The sequence below is a fragment of the Delphinus delphis genome, chromosome X (assembly GCF_949987515.2).
Source record: "Delphinus delphis chromosome X, mDelDel1.2, whole genome shotgun sequence".
Taxonomy (NCBI): Eukaryota; Metazoa; Chordata; class Mammalia; order Artiodactyla; family Delphinidae; genus Delphinus; species Delphinus delphis.
Genome location: NC_082704.1, coordinates 85,235,762 through 85,258,793, shown reverse-complemented (window position 1 = coordinate 85,258,793; position 23,032 = coordinate 85,235,762). Strand labels below are relative to the sequence as shown.

The 23,032-nt window shown below is 49.0% G+C and overlaps 2 protein-coding genes and 1 long non-coding RNA gene across 3 annotated transcripts; 2 read left to right on the top strand and 1 right to left on the bottom strand.

The window, feature by feature from the left end:
• Positions 1 to 596: 596 nt before the first annotated feature.
• Positions 597 to 10,141, top strand: GLOD5 (glyoxalase domain containing 5). Its single transcript, XM_060002514.1, is given in 5 exon segments — positions 597 to 659; positions 5,384 to 5,521; positions 8,559 to 8,677; positions 8,679 to 8,709; positions 9,991 to 10,141. Coding segments are annotated over 5 exon segments (480 nt in total). The 3' UTR covers positions 10,120 to 10,141.
• On the bottom strand, positions 8,829 to 17,207 carry LOC132418582 (uncharacterized). The gene is made up of 4 exons (XR_009518022.1): positions 17,145 to 17,207; positions 10,831 to 10,927; positions 10,637 to 10,737; positions 8,829 to 9,148 (listed from the first exon to the last, which is right to left on the bottom strand). It is a non-coding gene; the product is annotated as an uncharacterized lncRNA (long non-coding RNA).
• Positions 17,208 to 19,690: 2,483 nt separating this feature from the next.
• GATA1 (GATA binding protein 1) lies at positions 19,691 to 22,618 on the top strand. Its single transcript, XM_060002513.1, has 5 exons — positions 19,691 to 19,910; positions 20,417 to 20,794; positions 20,904 to 21,049; positions 21,583 to 21,708; positions 22,155 to 22,618. The coding sequence occupies exons 1-5, from the start codon at positions 19,691 to 19,693 to the stop codon at positions 22,521 to 22,523; spliced, it is 1,239 nt and encodes a 412-aa protein (XP_059858496.1). The 3' UTR covers positions 22,524 to 22,618.
• The last annotated feature ends 414 nt before the right edge of the window (positions 22,619 to 23,032 follow it).

Here is a 23,032-nt window from a genome sequence, read left to right as displayed (position 1 = left end):
TCCCCCACAAAACTTTGGGATGGGTGGGTTTTCTATGTTATTACAAAGTAATCCCTTATTATGGATTGAATGTTTGCGCCCTGCCCCCCAAATCCATGCCTTGACGACCTAACCCCCAATGTGACGATACTAGGGGCCTTTGGGAGGTAATTAGGGTTAGATGAGGTCATTAGGGTTAGATGAGGTCATTAGTGCTCTTATAAGAAGACACCAGAAAGTTTCTTCTTTTTCTCTGCCATGTGAGGACATGGCAAGAAGGTGGCCATCTGCAAGCCAGGAAGAGAGATGTCACCAGAACCCAACCATGCTGGCACTCTGATCTTGGACTTCTGGCCTCCAGAATGGTAAGAAAATAAATTTCTGTTGTTTTGGCCACCCTGTCTATAGTGCTACATTATGGTGGCCTGAGCTGGCTAAAACACACCTTAAGCTTTTACTTTCAAGGCGCTGAGTTTTATGTCAGAGTCCTTATACTTGCCCCATCTACCTCGGTCAACACCAGCAGTCCCCGGTCCGTGGCCCTCCCATTCCTGCCCCTTGATCTCCAGGCACTGAGCCAGAGGGTTGTCCAGAGGCCGGGGGCAAGGAAGCCTACCATGCTGCGCCATCTGCCCTGCAGGCTGCCAGCCAGGATGTGGAGCAGGATTTCGGAGAAGCAGGTGAACAGTGTGGCCCATGGGGGTCTGGGGCACTGGTATTGGCACCAAGGCTGGGCGTTCCCAGCAGGGCCTGGTAACCTGCTTCCCTTTCATGCGGGCTATCCCGGTGTGCTTTCATCCATTTTCCCGTCCTCTCTTCCTTCCTCTTTCTAAGACAAGCAGAGGGCAGCAGAGGGACATGGAAAGTCCCTGTTCTAACACACAGTCTGCCATCAGCACGTCTGCCAGGAGTGGGCTGCTGCTTCACTCGGCTCCCGGCTCCCTCGGGGCGGTTCCGGGGAGCCAGTTCAGCCAGGGCCATCTGGATGGGGTGGGGTGAGGCGGGGAGGGGCCAGGAAACAGCGCTGACCTTGAGGTTTGCTAGAAGAATTCCAGGGGTCCCTGGCACCCTGAAGGAGACTTTGAAGAGGACTTTGTTGAAAGATAGAAGCCTTCCCTGTGGAGGAGGCAGGAGGGAGAGAATCATATTTTGGATACTCTAGTTTATATATATTTACATATATAATATACGTATATACACATACGGTTGTTGTGAGGAATAAAGTGGATTATATTTTGTGTAGTGCTTAGAACAAGGTTTGGCACACTGTAAGCTTAAGTGATTACTATGTCTTGCTGTGGAAAGGGAAGCTGCCTGCCATTCCAGTAAACAATGAATGTTGCCTGCCCTCAAGCCATCAGCCACTGTACCCGCAGCAGTGCGCCCTGGAGGAATTTAGGACAGAGAAAAACAGGATACTGGCCCTAGATAGTTAACATGCATATCTGAGAAATGATTTCAATGAGCCCAGACTCTTGCATCTTCTCATACATAAAGCACTAAAATCATTAACTTGGAATGTCTGCTTTTTGTGATTAGCAGCAATCTTTTGATGTTTGACTACATGGTTGTTTTGGGGTTTTTTTCCAGCAAAAATTCTTATATATCCAGGCTCCTCCCTTACCTCTTTGGGGCAGTTCCTGAGAGCTATCTGCGAGGCTGTCTCCTGGGCTACAGTCCTCAGTCCTCAGTAAGGTCCTGAGATAAAGCATAACCCGCAACTTTTAGGCTGTGCATTTTTCTTCAGTCATCTTTTTCAAAACCAGCCTCCCTAACCTCGCCTTGAAAACCTTGCATGATCTGGCCCTGTCTTCCCCTTCTCCTCCTGTCTCACTCTTGGATTCTAAGCCACATGGGCCTTCTTCCAGTTCCTTAAGAGAGCCAGCTTTGCTTACCCTTGAACTTGCAAGGATGGAGCTCTGCATCTGCAAACCAGAATCCGGGGAGTGAATGAGCTAGCAGGGCATTGAATAATGGGAGGAGTAGGTTGAGCTGATTTCCAAAAATTGATCAAAGTTGGGGGATGTGGCTAAAGCAGTGCTTAGGGGAAATCTGTAGCTCTAAATGCCTATAGATCAGAAAAGTTGAAAATCAAGTACCTAAGATTTCATATCAGAGTCTGGAAAATAACAGCAAATTGAACCTGAGAAAGTGGAAGGAAGGAAATTATAAAGATAAGAGCAGAAACTGGTAAATTGGAAAACAAACATACAACAGAGAAAATCAATAAAGTCAAAAATTGGTTCCTTGAACAGATTAATAACCTATTAGTAATTTCTGTTTTTTCCTCTTAATAAGTTAAGAGAAAAAGTATAGAATACCAATATCAGGACTGAAAAGGGAGTGCTATTACGAATCCTACAGACATTAAAAGGTTAATAAGACTTTTTTAAACATACGACTTTATTTTCAATGAAGCCCAAACATCAGTCATTTTCTCATTCTACTGCTTCTGTGTTCATATGTATCCTCTATATCCATGAGGACAGCAGAACTCAGGAATTTTGCTAATGCCTCCTTCACTCATGAAAATAGAAAAGCACAGTACTTTTTTAAAGCTGGGGCTCAAGTGAAATCAACTATTTAAAATGTAATGGTTTGAAATGGAATTGAACACAGTAGAATAGAACAGGATAAAATAGCATAGGGTGGAATGGTATAGCATGGTGGAATGGAATAGAATAGAATAGAATAGAAGTCAGATTTGTGCCAGGCACGGGGCCTAATTATTGTAGTAGATATTCATTAACTGAACAAATATTATTGAACATCTGCTAGTTGTCTGGGATTCAGTGGGGAACAAAACAGAAATCTCTGCTCTTACGAAGCTGATATTCTAATCAGGGAGACAGATATTAGCATGCGCAAAAGGCTTTGAGGCCCACACTGGTCAGAATGGCCATCATCAAAAAATCCACAAACAATAAATGACGGAGAGGATGTGGAGAAAAGGGAACCCTCCTACACTGTTGGTGGGAATGTAAATTGGTACAGCTACTATGGAGAACAGTATGAAGGTTCCTTAAAAAACTAAAAATAGAGTTACCATATGACCTAGCAATCCCACTCTTGGACATATTCCTGGAGAAAACCATAATTCAAAAAGATACATGCACCCCAATGTTCATTGCAGCACTATTTACAACAGCCAGGACACGGAAGCAACCTAAATGTCCATCAACAGATGAATGGATAAAGAAGTGTGGTACAGGTATACAATGGAATATTACTCAGCCATAAAATGGAACGAAATTGTGCCATTTGCAGAGACATGGATGGACCTAGAGACTGTTATACAGAGTGAAGTAAGTCACAAAGAGAAAAACAAATATCATATAATATTGTTTATATGTGGGGTCTAGGAAAATGGTACAGATGAACTTACTTGCAAAGCAGAAATAGAGACACAGATGTAGAGAACAAACGTATGGATACCAAGGGGGAAAGGGAGGGTGGAATGAACTGGGAGATTGGGATTGACATATATACACTACTATGTATAAAATAGATAACTAATGGGAACCTACTGTATAGCACAGGGAACTCTATTCAGTGTTCTGTGGTGACCTAAATGGGAAGGAAATCCAAAAAAGAAGGGATATATGTGTACATATAGCTGATTAACTTTGCTGTACAGCAGAAACTAACACAACATTGTAAAGCAACTATACTCCAATAAAAATTAATTTAAAAATAAGGGCCTGGGGGCTTCCCTCGTGGCGCAGTGGTTGAGAGTCTGCCTACCGATGCAGGGGACATGGGTTCGTGTCCCGGTCCGGGAAGATCCCACATGCCGCGGAGCGTCTGGGCCCATGAGCCATGGCCGCTGAGCCTGCGCGTCCAGAGCCTGTGCTCCACAACAGGAGAGGCCACAACAGTGAGAGGCCCACGTACCGCAAAAAAATAAAAATAAAATAAGGGCCTGGGACTTCCCTGGTGGCGCAGTGGTTAAGAATCCGCTTGCCAATGCAGGGGACATGGGTTCGAGGCCTGGTGTGGAAAGATCCCACATGCCGCGGAGCAACTAAGCCCATGCACCACAACTACTGAGCCTGCGCTCTAGGGCCCGCGTGCCACAACTACTGAAGCCCGCGTGCCTAGAGCCTGTGCTCTGCAACAAGAGAAGCCACCACAATGAGAAGGCTGCGCACCGCAACGAAGAGTAGCCCCCGCTCACCGCAACTAGAGAAAGCCCGCGCACAGCAACGAAGACCCAATGCAGCCAAAAATAAATAAATAAAATAAATAAAAAATAAGGGCCTGAGGGCTAAAGGTACAAGGATGGCCTTTATGAGGAACAGGCAAAAGAACAATGTGGCTTGGAGTTCAAGAGCAATGGATGAGGCCGTAGAGATTGGGGGTCATGGTAGAGAGTCTGGAAATTTAACAAGATGACCATGACATCATCATCGTCATTGTTAACTCTTACAGCACTTGCTATGTCAGGCATTGTCCTAAGCCCCCCCCTTTTTTTTGGTCACCCCCCTCACACACACACACACACACACACCAGCCTGTGGGATCTTAGTTCCCCGACCAGGGATCGAACCTGGGTCCCTGGCAGTGAGAGCTGAATCCTAACCACTGGACCACCAGGGAATTCCCCCCAACTCGTTTTTTTAAAATTGTTCACAGCAGTCCTATAAAACACATATAAAATCATGCCCACTTTCCAGAAGGGGAAACCAAGGCACAGAGAGTAAAATGTCAGTCTGGCTCCAGAATCTGTTATTTTAACCACTATACTCTGCAACTTATAGTGCACAGGCATCTTATAATCCTGTAGCAGATGAAATGTAAATATACAAATTACTAAAGAATGCGAATCAAGAGAAAGATCTGGTGGGAGGTGTGCTGAAGGCAGGAAGTGAGGGGTGGGGCGGTGTGCCCTCCCACTGGGTGTCAAGGTTGATCTGTAGGCACACATGCCCAGAAACATTTATTGCATCTGAGATGCTCCCTTCTTGTCCTGTCCTCTGTTATCGTAACTGTAGAGTGAGAAAGGAGGGGACTGGGTTAAATTGGCCAATAAAGGGCTTGTACTCATGGGGTTGGGCCTCCTCTGTGTCTTATCATTTCTTACAAAAGAGATCAATTCCAGCTCAGGGAAAACAAGGGAGAGTTTGGTTTCGGTCTCCACTCCCCTATCTTCACCTCTATCCCTCTGGAAGAAGGAAAAGAACAAGAAAACAGTGGAGAGTGGTCATGGCAGACACATGGACTCTTATGAATCTACACATGAGCAATAAGTACTGAAGATTCCTCCCAGGACTTTCCCCTTGAAATGGGGGTAGAAGGAAGTATAGTCACCGAGGAGGTGAGAGGAGGTGGGGAGAAGGAAACACAGGAAACATGGGTGTGACTAGTGGCAGTGTGGTCTCTTCTCTTTTTTCTCTTTTTTTAGTCATGGAGGGACAACAGTCAGACCCCTTCCCTGTGTCTTATCCATAAACTTGACCACATTGTGATGACAGTAAAGAGCATCAAAGACACCTCTATGTTTTATTCTAAGATCCTGGGCATGGAGGTCATGATTTTCAAGGTAATCACTTCCCCAAATGCCAAATTGCAGGTGGGGTAAAACTTGATTATACTATTTTAAAAAGTAACTTAAAACTCCAAAGCGCACACACACACACACGCGTGCGCACACACACACACGCGTGTGCACACACACACATGCGCGCGCGCGCACACACACACACACACACACAAGAATCTGTGAGAAAAATTTAAAGGATCAATGGAGGAGATTCCAAACTCTGAATAGTAGGACTTCCAGAGAGAGAATGGAGAAAAAAGGAAGGGAAGAAATTACCATAGAATAATGCAAGAGAACTTTCCAGTCTTTATATGGAAAGGGTTAACTGAGTATCTGGCACACTGACACCTAGATATGTTCCTATGAAATTACAGAACATCAAAATAAAAACAAATCTCCTAGAAGCTTTCAGAGAGGTTAAAAAGTAGTTCAACTACAAAGGAAAAGGAAATATGCAGATTTCAGATTTCCCAAGAGTCAGAGACCAGAAGACAATTGAAGAACAACTTCAAGATTCTGAGGGAAAACATTTCAACCTAGAATTCTGTGACGAAGCTATTAATCAAGGTGAGTATAGAATGAAACATTCTTAGACATAAAAAGATGCAGAAACTTTGTCTACTTGCTTTGAAAATTACTTGAGAATATGCTATATCAAAATGAGTGCTTAATCCAGGAAAAAGAAAGACATAAAAGTCAGGACACCGTGGATCCCAAGAGGAAGATCCAGAAAGATACCTAGAAAACAATCAGTCCAGTTTGGATCAGAAGGAAAGGTCTCAAGAAAAAGAGCTTCAAGGTAAAAAGGAGGTTTCCAAAGATTGACTACAATCCTTGAGAATTTGGAACATCAAAAGTGGGAGGTGCACAGACACTGAATGTGTCTTAAACTGAAGGGGCCCATGGAATGGCAAACAGGGTAAAAAATGTAAAACTAACACAGAATGCTATGCATAAAAATAGAATTATGCAATATCAGACTGGATATATACATAGCAAGACAGACAGCTCTTAAAAGATCATGCTGAATGAAAAATGAAGAAGCCAAATCAGGTCTATAGCATGGTACCATTTATAACATACACACATAAAAAAATACACTTTTTACAATAACTTATGAAAAACCAAAGGATGAACATCAAACACATTAAAATCATTGCCCAGGGTGGGGACAGGAATGAAGAATGGAGATAAAAAGATTAAACATACAAATAAAACTAGAGAAGGGTCTTGCGTGGCCCAACAATGATAGTGAGGCATATGAAGCCTCAACCCCCGTTATTTGGACACACTTGAGTGAAATTTCAGTATATCTAGGATCAAGAAAAGTCCTAAGAGCTGCAGTAGTGGAGGGTGGGTGCATCATCTATAAAAAGAATGAAAAACAGATTAACATCAGACTTCTTATCAGCAATACCAGATTCAGGAAGACAACGAAGCCACATATTTAAAAGGCTGTGAGGGGACTTCCCTGGTGGTCCAGCAGTTAAGACTCTGCACTCCCAATGCAGAGGGCCCGGGTTTGATCCCTGGTCAGGGAACTAGATCTCACATGCATGCCGCAACTAAGAGCCTGTATGCCACAACTGAAAAAAAAGATCCTGCACGCTGCAGCTAAGACCTGGCACAGCCAAATAAATAAATATTTTTTTAAAAAATAAAAAAATAGGGACTTCCCTGGTGGCTCAGTGGTTAAGAATCCATCTGCCAATGAAGGCAACATGGGTTCGATCCCTGGTCCAGGAAGATCCCACGTGCCGCGGAGCAACTAAGCCCGTGCACCACAACTACTGAGCTTGCGCTCTAGAGCCCGTGAGCCACAACTACTGAGCCCGAGTGCTGCAACTACTGAAGCCTGCGTGCTGCAACTACTGCGTGTGCCTAGAGCCTGCGCACTGCATAGAAGAGTAGACCCCACTCACCACAACTAGAGAAAGCCCCAACACAGCAATGAAGACCCAAAATAAATAAATAAAATACATTTATTTTAAAAAGTAAAATATTAAAATTTTTAAATAAAAAATAAAAGCCTGCAGGAAAATAACCTACAACCTCAAATTCTATACTCAGCCGAACTATCATTCAAGTGAAATAAAGTCATTTTCTGATAGAATGGATGTAGTATCCATCATGGTGAGATGAAAGGGACATAAAATGATTTTTTAAAAAATGGCAGAAGTTGAGAGGCACAGGAGAGGGAGGCAGGATGAAGAGGATAGTCGGGCCAATGAGATACTATGTTCGTCCATCAAAACATAAAGACGAAAGTGGGTTATTTTAAAATTGTAAAGGAACCAAAAGACGAGCTAAAACCGATGACAGAATTTCGTTGGGAGGGGTAGTAATGTGGATGAGCTAAATTCTCATTTATCTTAACAGGGAAAGGATAGAAAATGTCTGAAGTTGCTAAATCAAGACATAGTGGCACATCAGTTAGGGATTGTTTGGAGGCATGTGGGAGAAAATTTAACTACCAGCGGGTTAAATAAAATAGAGTTTTCTTTTTCTCTCATTCAACAATCAGTCCAGAGGTAGGCAGGAAGGGCTCGGGCAGTGGCTGGAAGGAGGAAGTGAGTGGGCAAAAAGCATCAGCTTAGTGGGGTGGGGAGGTTCCCAGATGCATTGCTCACAGCCTCTGCGGACATCTCATCGTCTCGTCTTACATGGTCACCCAGCAAGGAATGCTGGGAAATGCAGGTTTTTAAAGCTGGGTGTACAATAAACCCCACTGAAACTTGGGTTGTGTTTAAAAGAAAAGGGGAGAAATGTATATTAAGTAGACAGATTGCAGTCTCTGCCATGGGTAGTATAAACATATTATTTGGAGGTATGGAAATAATTTCCAGAAGAAACATATACACACGTTGAAAGCAGTTTGCCTCTAGGGAATGAGACAAGTGTGGGACAACGGGCTGCTGTTTTTCATCAAAAACCTTGTTCTACTTTTTATTTTTTAACCTTGTTGGGGTAGGTAGGGGGCTTTGCCTCACACTCATCTTGGAGGTTTAGTTCCAGGTTGTTTTCTCTCCCCAAATAGGGAGACCGGAAAGCATTGTGTTTTGGAGACCAGAAATTTAACCTCCATGAGGCGGGAAAGGAATTTGAACCCAAAGCCGCTCACCCAGTCCCTGGCTCCCTGGATATATGCTTGATCACAGCCTTTGAAGGAAATGGTCCAGCACCTCGCGGTGAGTCAGACTTCCATCCTCTTTTGAGAAAGCTGCTGCAGATGCAGTGAAAACAGAAGCATGACTCAAACTTCAGACATAACAGGTTTCATCACATCCAGATAAGATCTATGCACAATTGTTTATTCACTATTTTTATTGACATCATTTTTCCCTGTAAGCAAATGTATTTTTTTTTAAATAAACTTATTTAATTTATTTTTGGCTGTGTTGGGTCTTCGTTGCAGCGCGCGGGCTTCTCATTGTGGTGGCTTCTCTTGTTGCGGAGCACGGGCTCTAGGCATGCAGGCTTCAGTAGTTGCAGCATGCGGGCTCAGTCGTTGTGGCTCGTGGACTCTAGAGCACAGCCTCAGTAGTTGTGGAGCACAGGCTTAGGAGGATCTTCCCAGACCAGAGGTCGAACCCATGTCCCCTGCATTGGCAGGCGGATTCTCAACCACTGCGACACCAGGGAAGCCCACAAATGTATTTTAAAAGAAAACTTTACATCACCCTTGTGAAAAAAATTATACCTAAACTCTATTTATATAAATACATTTATGTAAAAAGAAAATGTTCAACCAAGTCAATGAAAACCCATTATATCTTGGCATAAAGGGGAGGTAACTGTAAAAACAAACAGCTATAAAAGCATCACAATGCCATTAGATTATAGCCACTTCCATTGCCCCACTCTCTGGGCCTGACAAATTTAGATGTGGCAAGTGGTTAAGGACTTCGCATCCACCAGAGACTTTCCTCTTTGTATAATCAGAGGACTGAAAGAGGATTGAAGAGGGAATAATTTCTGACTCACTGTTATTTAATTTAGTGTCCTTGTAATACTTAAAATGATTTCATTTGAAGGGGTCATTTGTTCTCCTTTTGGGGAACACAGATTGAGGTATTAAATACACTTCATGCAAATTGACCTGGACTGCTTTGGAAAATATCAGTGAAAAAGTCTGGTTTGGAAGGAAAGTGGGTAAAGCATTGGGATTAAGGGTATGGACTTTGGCCCAGACTTGCCTGGGTTTGAATTCTGACTCTGCCACTTACTAGATAACACTAGGTACATTATCATCCCCATTTGACAGATGAGGAAACTGAGGTACAGAGCAGTTAGGTACTCTTCTTGAGGTCATAAAGCTAGTAAGTAGCTGGAGCAGGGTGAGGGAGGGAAGAATGGTAGGAGATGAAGTGAGAAAGATACAGGGGTCTTCTAGGCCACTGTAAAGAATGAAATTTTGGTCCCACACATGGACTGTGATGAATGACTTTTGTTCTCTCCTCCCATTTCAGGCTTGTGATGTCCCCATTGAGGAGGGTCCAGTCCCCAGCATGGGGGAAAAAGGGGGCAAAAGTATGTCCATCTACTTCCAAGACCCTGACAGAAACCTCACTGAGGTGTCCAACTACATCTCCTTGTGATGGAGGCTAGCTCTCTGCCATCTTGTCCCCTGCTATGTCGCCCTTTCCCTTCCTTCCTGCAAACCCTCGCCCAGGCCCAGAAACCTCTAAGAACTGAGGACTTAGGCACTTCACACATCCTGCTGGAAGATCTGAGGCAGGTTTGGGACCAACATGTCTGAGTGTCCTCCATCCAAGCTGCCCCAATAAATTAATAACTTTCAATTAATATGAACTCTTCATTAATTACTGTTTCAGCTTTATGTATGGGTGTTTGTCTAGGACGTGAGGTCTCTGAGCTGTTTGGGGGTCAGTGACCAGGGTATAACATCGTTGAGGACCAAATTTAGGGTCATTGCCTTCGGATTCAAGGCCCCTGACAGATTTCTCCTTGTCAGTGAGCCCATCCTTTTTCACCCTTTTTGATTCATCTCACTCCTTCCAAGTGCTGCCTGCTGTTTCCTCCACCACATTGGCTTGACTGAACCCCAAGATCTCTGTGATTCCCATGGGGCCTTCACAGCCCAGATGATACTACCTTGTCCTGGAGCGCCTTAGCTGGTCTCATCCCCGGGGAATGTGGCACTTTCTACCTTTGGATCTGGTACATTCAGACTCATCTCAACTGAGGCTCAGCTCCTGACAGAGTAGACAGATGGGACAAGAAAAAATTTCCTCTGTTTCTGTTCCCTTCCCCCACCATTTACTCAGTCAACCAACCAATAAACATACATTGAGCACCTACTGCGTGCTTGGCCCTGTTCCAGGCATTGGAGACACAGTGTTGAACAGAAGAGATAAGCACATCTATGTTTGTGGAGCTGCCATTCTAGTGGGAGAGACAGAAAAGAAATAATATTAAGTAAGGAAAATATCAAGGGTGTTAGAGGATAAGTGCTTTGGAGAAAAAGAAAATATGGAAAAGTGGTGACACAGATAAAAATCACTGGGGCAGTTTCCAATGTGTAATGGGATGGTCAGGGGAAACCTCACTAAGGAGACATTTGAGCACAGACCTGAAGAGATGAGGGAGGGAGCCGCGCCAATAGCTGGAGGAAGAGCATACCAGGCAGAGAGTACAGCCAGTACAAAGGCCCTGAGGCATGAAGGGGCCGTGGCTAATATGTGTGAGGAACAGCGAGGAGGAGGCTGTGCAGCGGAGCAGAGTGAGTGAGGGGGAGCGGCAGGAGGTGAGGTGGGAGAAGTGGAGGCACAGATGACGTGGGGCCTCACGGGCCATGGAGAGGACTCTGGGTTTTACTCTGAATGACAGGGGAGCCGCAGGAGGGTCTTGAGCAGAGGAGGTCCATGATCTGACTTAGGATTTAACAGGCTTCCTCTGGCTGCTGTGAGGAAAATAGACTGCAGGGTTGAGGGTGGAAGCTGGGGGATCCTGAGGAGGAGGCCACTGCAGTGGTCCAGGTGAGCGATCCTGGTGCTGGCAGGGGAGGTGATAAAAAAAATGGTTAGATTCTGGAGATACTCTGAAGACGGAGACTGGATGAGTTCACCAAGAGAGAAAATGTCAACTAGAGAAGAGGCCCAGGGACATTTAGAGTTCTGGAACAAGAGGAGGAAACAGCAAATGAGGCCGGAAAAGAGGAAAGGGGAGAGTACGGTCCCTGAGCAAATAAGAGATGGATGAAGGAGTACATATGAGGATCTCCTGGAGGTGAGGGAGCCCCTAGTCCTGTGGACTCTGGTCTCTAAACAGTCTCCAGGTGGTAGTTCAGCCATGCCCTCTGAGTAAACTCCCCCCAGGGAGCCCCCAAAATGTTGGGAATAGAGGATGGTTAAGGATGTGAGTTTCAGCACACGAAAGGCTTTGCCAAAGGCTGTAGCAGGTTTCCTGCCTATTTTTACAAAACAGCTTGTCTTGGACCCAGATGTTATATGCCTAGAGATAGATGATTTATGGAAGGAAGGAAGGAAAGAATGGAAGGGAGGAAAGAAGGAAGGAAGGACAGCAAATGGGTGGATAAATGAATGGGTAGGTGGATGGGTGGATGGATAAATGGTTGGGTAGGTGGATGGATGGATAGACTGGTATCCCCTGCCCCAGGAAAAAACTCTTCCACGTGTGTGTACACAGAGAAAGACATATGAGTTTGTAAGTTACAGGTTTGCTGTAATAAGAAAAAGACTGAAAACAACCCAGATGTCCATCAGCAGATGAATGGTTAACCAGACTATAGTATATCGATTCCATGGACTATTACTTGGCAATAAAAGGGAATGAACTTATGAGGCCATCATTACTTCATACCAAAACCAAAGACATAATTAGAAAAGACAACTATAGACCAGTATCTCTTTTGAATATAGATACAAAAATCTTCAACAAAATACTAGTAAATAGAATTCAGTAACATATAAAAGGATTATACACCATGACCAAGTAGGATTTAGACAAGAATAATCCAAATGCCATGGGCTTGGACCAAGCTCTGGAGCCCCAGAAGATGCCAGGAGGGAGGGAACAAGTCAGGGAAGGCTTCCGGGAAGAGAGGGGAAGAAAGGCCGTTGGGGCTGAGTCTCAAATGGAGGCCTGATGGAAAGGATGCTTGGCCCAAACACCCACCCCCACCCCTGCCCCCACCCTCGTCGGTCTCCCCCAAAGCCTGGCCTGGCCCTGCCGATTCCCTTATCTGCCCACTCCCAGCTGCCTCCCTGCTGGCTGAACTGCCGCCACAGGCTTCTGGGCCTATGCCCCCTCCACAGGGATGGGGGAGGGAATGGGGTGAGGCCTGGCCTCAGAGCCACAGGGTTTTGGCCCTTGATGGAGGCAGAGCCCTGAGGCCCCCACTCCCCACCCTTTACTTCCCTTCCTGAGCCCTTTCTCTGCTCCAGTTATGAAGAAATGGACTGTAGGTCCAGCAGCCAAACCCTTGTCTGAGACATGCCTCCAGCCTGCCCTTCCCAAGTGGGGGCAGCTTTCCCTACCTCATCCCAACATTGCAACCGCTATTTCTAGTAATAGTAACAATGAGGAGAGTTACCACTACAGAGCTCACCATTTATGGCGTGCAGGCAGGCCCTGTGTTGAGTGGCCTTTCAACAACATTTGAGGTGGATTCTATGATTATACCCATTTTCCAGGCAAAGAAACTAAGGCTCAGAGGGTGGCCTCCCCAGGAATCATGCAACAAATCAGTCAGAGCTGAGACAAGAACCCAGGGCCTTAGACGAACATCATTTCTCTGCATCTACTCCCAGTCTAGAAGATGGGGGCAATTATATGCACTTATACCACAAGGACCTGGTGAGAATAGGATAAAATTATGCATGAAGAACATTTAGCACAGTGCCTAGGGTGGCAGGGCAAAATAATGCTGCTGTTGTTATTATATTAATGCTAGGAAAAGTATTAGTATCAGAATTATTATTATTATTACCATTAGCGTTGTTGATAGAATTAAAATGAATATTAGTTCTAGAATTAGTATTAATATTCATAAAGTACTCGTGTTAGATTACAGTTAGTATTATTATTACTGTCACTATGAAAACTAGCATTAGTGCTCATATCAATATTAGAATAGTAGTAATTAGAATTAGTACTGGTATTGGTGTCAGCATATTATTAGCATTAGTACTAGAATTAGTAGTAGTGCTGATAAAAAAGGGCCAAATACTATCCTTCGTATACAGTAGGTACTCAATGAATAAATAAGAATACTTAATATTTATTGAGATTTCAGAATCAAATGAGTTAAAATCACTTAATGGATTAAATCTCATTTAGTCACCCTAATCACCCTATGGAGTAGCCGCTATTATTACCCCATCTCTTCAGATGAGGAACTGAGGTCCAGAGGGGACAGTAACTCACCCAAGGCCACACGCCAGTCGGTGATAAGGGCAGCCTATAAATGAGGGTGGACTGGCTCCAGAGTGGATGTCCTGAAACCATCGCCACTTGAGTCAGAGGAGTCTTTGTCCTTGTTCTTACTGACAAGGGCTTGGCACAGAGTGGGGCACAGAGCAGGAGCTCAATAAATGGCCTTGCTCTCTTTCCTCCTCAAATCTCCCATTTTGCATATGAGGACACTGAGGCCCAGAGAGGTAAGATGAGGATGGTAAACTCCCTCTGGGGTGGGCCAGTGACTGAGCAGACCCTACTGACCCAGGGCTCCATCCTTGCCCTCTGCCCTTGGTGGGTCTCAGTCTCCTCATCTACAGAATGGGTGGTCAGGGGAGCTCCCTGTCCCATGGAGTCCCAGGGCCATTGACTGGTTAGTCTTACCCACTACAGGGACCCAAGTTGGACACCTACTACATACATGTGTGTTCAATGATTTTACATGGGGAAAGTGCCCAGAACAGGCCAGGCACAGGTCTGTGTCAGCAATGAGACACTGGTCCTTGTCACCATTGTTACTATTTGGGGGAGGCAGGACAGGGCAACAAGGTGGGGACTGAGGCGCAGGGGTCCAGTGACTCTCTGGAGGTCCCTCTCAGCAAGTTGAGGGCAGAGCCACAGGCCACATGGGTCCACATCAATCCACACCCCCTCCCACCCCACCCTGGCACCACTTGCCCAGGGCATACCCCAGGCTGCTACCTGGGGTCTCATGGACTTCCTCTCAGACTCTCTGTTTCTGAATCTCTGTCTCTGTCCCCCTCTCTACATCATCTTTTTCTCCCTTCTCAGTTTCTCCACCTGTATCCTTGGCCTCTGTCACTTTCAGGCTTTACCTTTCCCCTTCTGTCCATCTCTACCTGCCTCCCGCTCTCTTTGCCCCTCTTTCTATCTGTCCGTAACTGTCTCCGGCTCTCTCTGTGCATCTCTCACCCTTCTGTCTCTCATTCCTTTCTGTGCCCTCTGTCTCCTCCCAGCTCTAGGTCTCTTTCTCTCTGTTTATCTGCATCTCCCCATTCCCATCTCTCTGTCTCTCTGCCTCTCTCCCTTCTCTATCCCTTCAATCCTCCTTCCCTTCCCCCACCCTATCCTACTCAAGGGTCCACAGAGGAACCAGCCCCAAGTCCCACCTGTTTCCCGCCTCCAACGCCGCATGGCGGGCAAGAAGTTGAGGCCGCTGTCCCTGGGTGTCCCCCACCGAGCCCCGCCCCCCATCCCAAGACAGCCTGTTACCACCACGGAGCCAACAGCCACACTGGCCTCCATCTGATAAGACTTATCTGCTGCCCCAGGGCAGGCCGGAGCTGGCGTAAGCCCCAAGTGGGGCGCTGAGTGAATGTGCCTCTGCCTCCCGCCAGTCCTGGCCTGGTCCCCAGGGTGGGCCTGGGTCCTGAAGATGTCCCACGGACATCTTGATTCAAATTCCCACCAAACCTCTTTGAGCCTCATTCTTGTCACCTGCAAAATGGGTACAGTCACATACCTCCTCTCCCTTTGGCCAGGAAGACACATACATAAGGGCCCAGCCCACACTTGGCTAAGCACACAGTAGGGGCTTTACAAACACTCACTGAAAAGCCGAGAGGTCATGAAACCACATCTGCTATTTTCATTTTATCTTGGCTTCAGCCCATTTTGTTTGGCTGGACACTGAAATCCACAGAAGCCCAAGTCAAACAGGGTCCAAGAATCCATGAGGTGGGCAGGTGGGGTGGAGGAAGGCCCCCACTGCCCAAGAGGTGCCCCACCAGGAGGGGGGCCCGCCCCCTCCCCTGGCCCGCCCCACCCACTGGGGCACCAGCCACTCCCTGGGGAGGAGGGAGGAGGGAGAGGGGAGGGAGGGAGGGAAGGAGGAAGGGAGCCTCAAAGGCCAAGGCCAGCCAGGACACCCCCTGGGATCACACTGAGCTCGCCACATCCCCAAAGCAGCTGAACCCTCCGCACCAACCAGCCCAGGTCAGTCTCAGCCCTTCAAGAGCCCCCAGCAAGGCAAAGCCTGGGCCTGCTGCCCCTTACTTCAAGGCTATTCCCCCAGCTTGCTCTAGGCTCCCCAACCCACCACTGGTCCCCAAAGTGTCTACCACCCCTGAATCCCCTGACAGCTCCTCCAGACCACCTCTGTCTTTCCAATCCCCATCTCTACCCCAAATCTACTCCCCAAACCCCACCTCTCTCTGCCCTGCCTCCCATCCACTCCTTCCAAGGTATCTATGCTCCCCCGATCCCTTAAGTCTGCCCACCATACCCCACCTCTGACCCCTGAAACATGCTTTCATCCTGCCAAATCCTACCTCTGCCCCAAATCTGACTTTCACTCGCCCAAACTTGTCTCTGTCTCTGAATTCTCCACAAAGGCTCACTCTTGTCCCCCCATACCTATTTCTGCTCCCCAAGCCCTTGTCTACTCCACAACATCCTTGTCTCTGCCCCCAATCCTCTCTCTGACGCCCCAAACCTGTCTCTGGCCTGCCAAACCCTAGCTCCACGCTCTTACCCCCATCTCCACCTCTCAAACCCCATATTTCTTCCCTGTGACTTCTCTCTGATCCCCTAAAACCATCTCTGCCCCAACCCTTTGTCACTCCAAACACCAAGTCTACCCCCCCAAAATCTGTTCTGTCACATGAATCCTCATGTCTGCCTTCCCTAAACCCCATCCTAGCCCCCAAATATTTTTGTGTCCCCCCAGGTGTCCTCTCTGGCCCCAACTCTTTCTGTACTCCAATTTTATCTCTGTTCTCAAACTCCTCCTGTGCTCCCATAAGCCATCTCTAATCATCAGACACATTTCTGCCTGCCTGTCCAAATTCCACCTCCGCTCCCCTCAGACTTGGACCCTCAGACTTTTCCATGACTCTTGGAATCCACCCCGACCCCTAAACTACATCTCCAGCTTCTCAACTTTCTCTCAAACTTTGGCTCTGATCCCCAACCCTGTCTCTGCTTTCCCAACTTATTTCTGATCCCCAATGGGACCTTTCAAGCAGATCCTTCTCTGCTCCTCAAACCCATATCTGCTTACCCCAAACTCCACAGCTGTTCTCCAAACTCTGACTCCTCACCCCCATACCTAATCCTCAAACTCCACCTCAAACTCTCCCAAGAGTTATCTGCCCCCATATCCCAGCTCTGCTCCCTTCAGTCCCGAGGGACCCTCCCTTGAGGGCTGGGATAGGGACGTTACCTGGGGTGAGGGGCCGGGCGGAAGGAGAGTTGAGGGTGCCGGCCTGCTGCCTGCTGCCCGTTGGGGCAGCACTTACTCTAGTGGGGCAGCTGATAAGGAGCTTTCATATCCCCCAGCCTCGAGATAAACTTTATCTCTGTCTGGAGAGTGATAACTGGGGGTGGCGGGGCTGGGCCCCTGCCATGGGAGGGGTGGGCAGTCCTGGACCCACCAAGGTACAAGGTGCAGGGACGGGGGGCAGTGGGGCTGGAGGGAGATTGGGGGTGGTGGTGAGGTGAGAATGAGGGTATAAAGGAAGAGTGGTGATAGAGACAAAAAGAGTAAGAGACAAACAGAGACAGAGAGAAGGGAGGAAAGAACAAAGAGAGATGGAGAGAGAGAAAAGAAGCAAAAGACAGAGACATGAAGAGAAAGAAGAAAAACAGAGACTCAAAGAAAGAGTAAGAGAGACAGAGAGACAAGAAAGAGGGGGAGACCCAGGAACAGAAAAGGAGAGCGAGACAGGAACTCAGAGAGAGATACAGATAGAATCATGGCGAGACAGAGAGGAAAGAGATGGATGAGGAGATGAGGAGGCAAGACACTCTCCCTAGGGAGAGACAGCAGGTGCCCTGGACCCTAGAGGAGGTTGGTGGTGGGCACACTGACAGATCCATCTCTAGCCCAGCACAACCCCTAACCCCGGGCCCAACTCTTAGCCTGTCTATACAATGGGTCACATAAGCGGAGGAAGATGGTCTTCTCTATATTTGTCACTCCACCCTACAGACAGGGAGACCAAGGCCTTCAGATTCACTGGGCAAGTCAGGGGCAGGGGTAGGTTTCTTGCCTCTTCATATGGGGCTGTGTGCAGGAGGGTGTGTTCATGGGTACGTGAGTAGTCAGACAGACATGGAAATAAGGCCAGAGGAGCCAGAGAGAGAGACTAAGGAAGAGACAAACAAGCAGAAAGAAACAGAGTGGGAGAGATGTACAGACACTCAGAGAGATGAATGGAGAGGGAAAAAGAGAAACAGAAAAAGATACAGAGAGCAAAGAAAGAGATAGAGAAACAAAGAGATAAAAAGAGAGATAAAGAAGGAGAGAGACAATCAGACAGAGACATGGGAGGACAGAGAAAGGGAGGAGGAAAAACATTAAACATTTATAAAAGCACAGAAAGAGAGAGCAAGATGTATCATGGTAGCATAGAAAAATGGGAGGGAAATACAGAGAGCCAGACTTGAGAAGAAACAGGGTCAGGAAAAAAGAGACACAGGGAGACAGAGATACACACAGGGAAGGACAGAGGCAAATGGGCAGAGAGACCAAGCTGCCTTCTCCTAAGTCTTAGCTCGAGCCCTGTCACCACCTCCTATCCGGCAGATAGGGAAACTGAGGCCTGAGGATGGTGGGGACTGAAGGAACTTGAAAGCAGAACTATGGCAGACCTCCCCAGGGGACAGGGTATGGGTAGAGGGAACACCTCCCACCTGTCCCCCTCCTCAGAGGAAGCCAGTGGCCTTGGGGTGATTTCAAAAGTTGGGCGGGGATGGCAGAGATAAGCAGTGGGGGTACTGACCCCCCCATGGAGCAGGGAGGAACTGAGGGGCCCTCCGTCTGCAGACCCAACGGAGGTGGGGGAGGGGAGAGTCAAGCCGGAAACCATGGGGTTTCTGAGAAAGTCAGAAGGCAAGATGCAACAGATAGGGATGAAGTTGGGGAGCACAGGAGGGTGAACCCCAAGGTCCGGGGGGTGACCAAGGAGTTCAAGGGACTCTGGCTCCACACCCCAGCCTACCCCACCTCGATTCTTTTAGAGGCGCAGGGGAGAAAGTGTGGGGGCAGAGGGGAGAAGAGGAAGCGGAGGAGGAGGAGGAGGAGGAGGAGGAGAGGAGAAAATGAGGAGAGGGAGAAAGAGATGAGCAGAAGGGGAGGGAGAGGAGAAGGATGAAGACAAAAGATGGGAGGGGAGGGAAAGGGAGGAGAAGGAGAGAGGAGTGGAGCAGATATAGAAAGGGGAAGGGGGGAGGTGGCTGAGCAAAGGGGAGGTGGAGGAGGAAGAGATGGAGGGAGAGAAGGGGGACCAGGGAGAAGAGGAGGAGGGGGAGAGGAAGAGGGGAAGAAGAGAGAAGAGGGAGGGAGGCAGGAGTAGAAAGAGAAGGAAGAAGGGGAAGAGGAGGAGAAAGAAGGGCAGCTGAGAGGAGGGAGGAGGGAGAGACGGGGGAGGGAGGAGGGCGAGGAGAAGAAAGGGAAGAGGAGGAAGAGGAGGGTACAGAAGAGGGAGAGGAGGAGAGGAAAGATAAATGAGGAAGAAGGGGAAAGGAGCAGGATGGGAGTGAGAGGATGGAGTGGAAGATAAGGGAGAGATGAGGGAGGGGAGAGAGGAAGAGGAGGGGGAGAGGAGGCAAGAGGAGGGTACTAGGGAGATGGAAAGGGGGGATAAGAGGATTGAGGGGATGGAGTGGGAAGAGGGAGAAAGGAGGGAAGAAGGGGTGGAGAGGGGAGAGGAGGGCTTCTGTGTTGAGGACCCCTCCTGTTCTCACAGGTCAAACCCCAGAGGCCCCATGGAGTTCCCTGGCCTCGGGGCCCTGGGGACCTCCGAGCCCCTGCCCCAGTTTATGGACCCTGCCTTGGTGTCCTCACCACCAGAATCGGGGGTCTTCTTCCCCTCTGGGCCTGAGGGCTTGGATACAGCAGCCTCCTCCACCACCCCCAGCACCGCCACGGCTGCAGCTGCTGCACTGGCCTACTACAGGGATGCTGAGGCCTACAGACACTCCCCAGGTAACTTCTTTGGGTAGCTGTCTTGGCACTGGCTCTGTGTTATTGGGGTTGCCATGGAGACCCTTAGCTAAGGCAGAATCCTACTAAGAAGTCATCCTGAAAATGGCCGGAAGCCTTCACGTGGCTGTGCTGACCCCTAGTTAAGTCCAGACCTGGGAATGCCAATGCTCCCCAGCCTGCCATCTTGGGATAGCTATACTGGGAAGCAATGATGGAAGTAGGTGGTGGCCCGAGTTGCCAACTGATCTATGGGCTCCAAATCCCAACAAGTCATCCTCAAAGCCCACTTGGAAATGGCTGGAGGTTATTTCAGTTGCCAGAGTGACCAGTGGGGCTCAGGACCCAGGAGTCACCCAATGGCCAGTAGCTATTCTGGTCACCTGCAGAAAGGTTGGAAACTTGGCCACCATGTTGGGGCTCTTGGGCATCATTAGACCCTGAAAGCAAGATGACTTTAGACTGATTGCTCTTCTTCTTTCCTCCTCCTTTTCCATACCCCCCAATAGTCTTTCAGGTGTACCCACTGCTCAACTGTATGGAAGGCATCCCAGGGAGCTCACCATATGCTGGCTGGGCCTATGGCAAGACCGGGCTCTACCCTGCCTCGACTGCATGCCCCACCCGCGAGGACTCCCCTCCCCAGGCCCCAGAAGATCTGGATGGGAAAGGCGGCGGCAGTTTCCTGGAGACCTTAAAGACAGAGCGGCTGAGTCCAGACCTCTTGACACTGGGGCCTGCACTGCCTTCATCAATTCCGGTCCCCAGCAGTGCCTATGGGGGCCCTGACTTTTCCAGTACCTTCTTTTCTCCCACTGGGAGCCCCCTCAATCCAGCAGCCTATTCCTCCCCCAAGCTTCGTGGAACTCTGCCCCTAACCCCCTGTGGTGAGGTTCTCTAAAAGGGACTGGGAGGTGGAGGTTGGTGGGGGGGTGGTGGTCTAGGGCGAAGCTGGACTGAGCCTGGCTCCCTCTTCCCCTCTGTCCACCCCACCAGAGGCCAGAGAGTGTGTGAACTGCGGAGCAACGGCCACCCCACTGTGGCGGCGGGACAGGACGGGCCATTACCTGTGCAACGCCTGTGGCCTCTATCACAAGATGAACGGGCAGAACAGGCCCCTCATCCGGCCCAAGAAGCGCCTGGTAAGACCCAGGCCTGCCTCCACCGCTGTGCTCACCCTGTGCAGGGATTCCAGTCCTCACGCTCTACAAGAACCCACATCCCCCACCCCTTCTCCATCCACAAAGGAAGCCAGCTTTGTATGGGACCGCCTATCCTCAACCTATCCTCACAGTCTGCAAGCAGGAACCCCATCCTCTCCCTGCACTGCAGTTTTCATCCTCGGCTTCACACTGGGATCACCTTGGGGCACTTCGAAACCACTAGGGCCTGGGGCCCTCCCCACATGTATTGGTTTAATTGGTCTGGGATGCCGTCTGGGCAACAGGACTGTTTCTAACTCCCCAAGTGATTCCAGTGGATGGCCAAAGTTGGGTACTACTGGTGTATTCCCCCATATAATACCCAAAATCCCTATCCCGGCCAGGAAGTCCTGTCCTCACCCACACAGAACCCCCAGCCTTCGCCCTGTCAGAAACCCTGCCTTAACCTGACCCTCACCTCTTTTAGTCCTCCACCCACCAGTGTGCTCATCCTCACATTCTCTCTCCCCCAGATTGTCAGCAAACGGGCAGGTACCCAGTGCACCAACTGCCAGACAACCACCACCACACTGTGGCGGAGAAACGCCAGTGGCGACCCTGTGTGCAATGCCTGCGGCCTCTACTACAAGCTACACCAGGTGCCCCGGGGCCCCTCGGAGCCTCCCTCCTCTCCTCCCGCTTCCCTTCCTTCTGCTCCTCCCTTCTCCCTTCCCTTCTCCGTTTGTTATTCTCCTCCCTCTTCCTCCATGCCCCCTCCACCTTCCCCACCCCTCTCTCCTCCACTCCTTCATCTCCTTTCTTCCTCCTGCTCCCTCCTCCCTCCTCCTCCCTTGGCCATCAGCTAACTTCCACTCCCCCGTCCTAGACCAGGGGCAGCTCCCATTAGCCTGAAAGGCTTTGCCAAGCTCAGGGCCTCACAACCTCGGGATTCTTGAGGACGATACCTGTGCCACACCAGGGGCGCACTCCCTAGTCCTTGAACCAATTCCCTATTCTTAAGAAGTGGGGTGGAGAGAGCATCCCTGGAGGAGACGTAGAGGCAAGATGTGGAGTTGGGAAACACCCATGGCCTCCCTCTTGGCAGGTGAACCGACCACTGACCATGCGGAAGGATGGTATCCAGACTCGAAACCGCAAGGCATCTGGAAAAGGAAAAAAGAAACGGGGATCGAGTCTAGGAGGTACAGGAGCAGCTGAAGGGCCAGCTGGCAGCTTCATGGTGGTGGCTGGGGGCAGCAGTAGTGGGAATTGTGGGGAGGTGGCCTCAGGCTTGACATTGGGCCCACCTGGCACTGCCCACCTCTACCAAGGCCTGGGCCCCGTGGTGCTGTCAGGGCCTGTTAGCCACCTCATGCCTTTCCCAGGGCCCCTGTTGGGCTCACCCACAGGCTCCTTCCCCACAGGCCCCATGCCTCCCACCACCACCACTGTGGTGGCCCCACTCAGCTCATGAGGGCACAGAGCATGGCCTCAGGGCAGGGGTTGGTGTCCCTCCCCTCTTGTAGCCAGATGTCTGTCCAACCCAACCCTCTGGGCCCCAGACAAGCCTTGGCGTGGACATTCAAAGCTTTTGTAAAATAAAACCACCAGAGTCCTGAAACTGAATGTGTGAGTCTGTGTGGGACTAAATAAAGAACAGTGGTGGGGGGTTGTGTATCAGTGTCCGTGATTCTTTGATGACAGTGTGTGGCTGCCGTGTATGACCATGTGAGATGGCACGCAACGCTTCACGATTGTGACAGAATATGTGACACCGCGTGTGACGGCGTCCAGGTTGTATGAGACAGCACATGCAGCCACACGTCGTGGTGAGAGTTGGTGTGCAGCGGGCAGTAGGGATGAGGCTGTATGAAACGATGTGCGTGACTCCAGATGCCTGCAAGAGGCCAGGCACGGGTGACTGTGTGAGCAGACGTGGAGGTGTGCCCGTGACAGCGTGTGCTGAGGAAACACATGGGGTTG

Coding starts and splice junctions, on each gene's coding strand:
- GATA1 (XM_060002513.1), top strand. CDS start 19,691: ATGGAGTTCCCTGGCCTCGGGGCCCTGGGGACCTCCGAGCCCCTGCCC. Junction 21,050..21,582: donor TCCGGCCCAAGAAGCGCCTG/GTAAGACCCAGG, acceptor TCTCTCCCCCAG/ATTGTCAGCAAACGGGCAGG. Junction 21,709..22,154: donor TCTACTACAAGCTACACCAG/GTGCCCCGGGGC, acceptor CCCTCTTGGCAG/GTGAACCGACCACTGACCAT.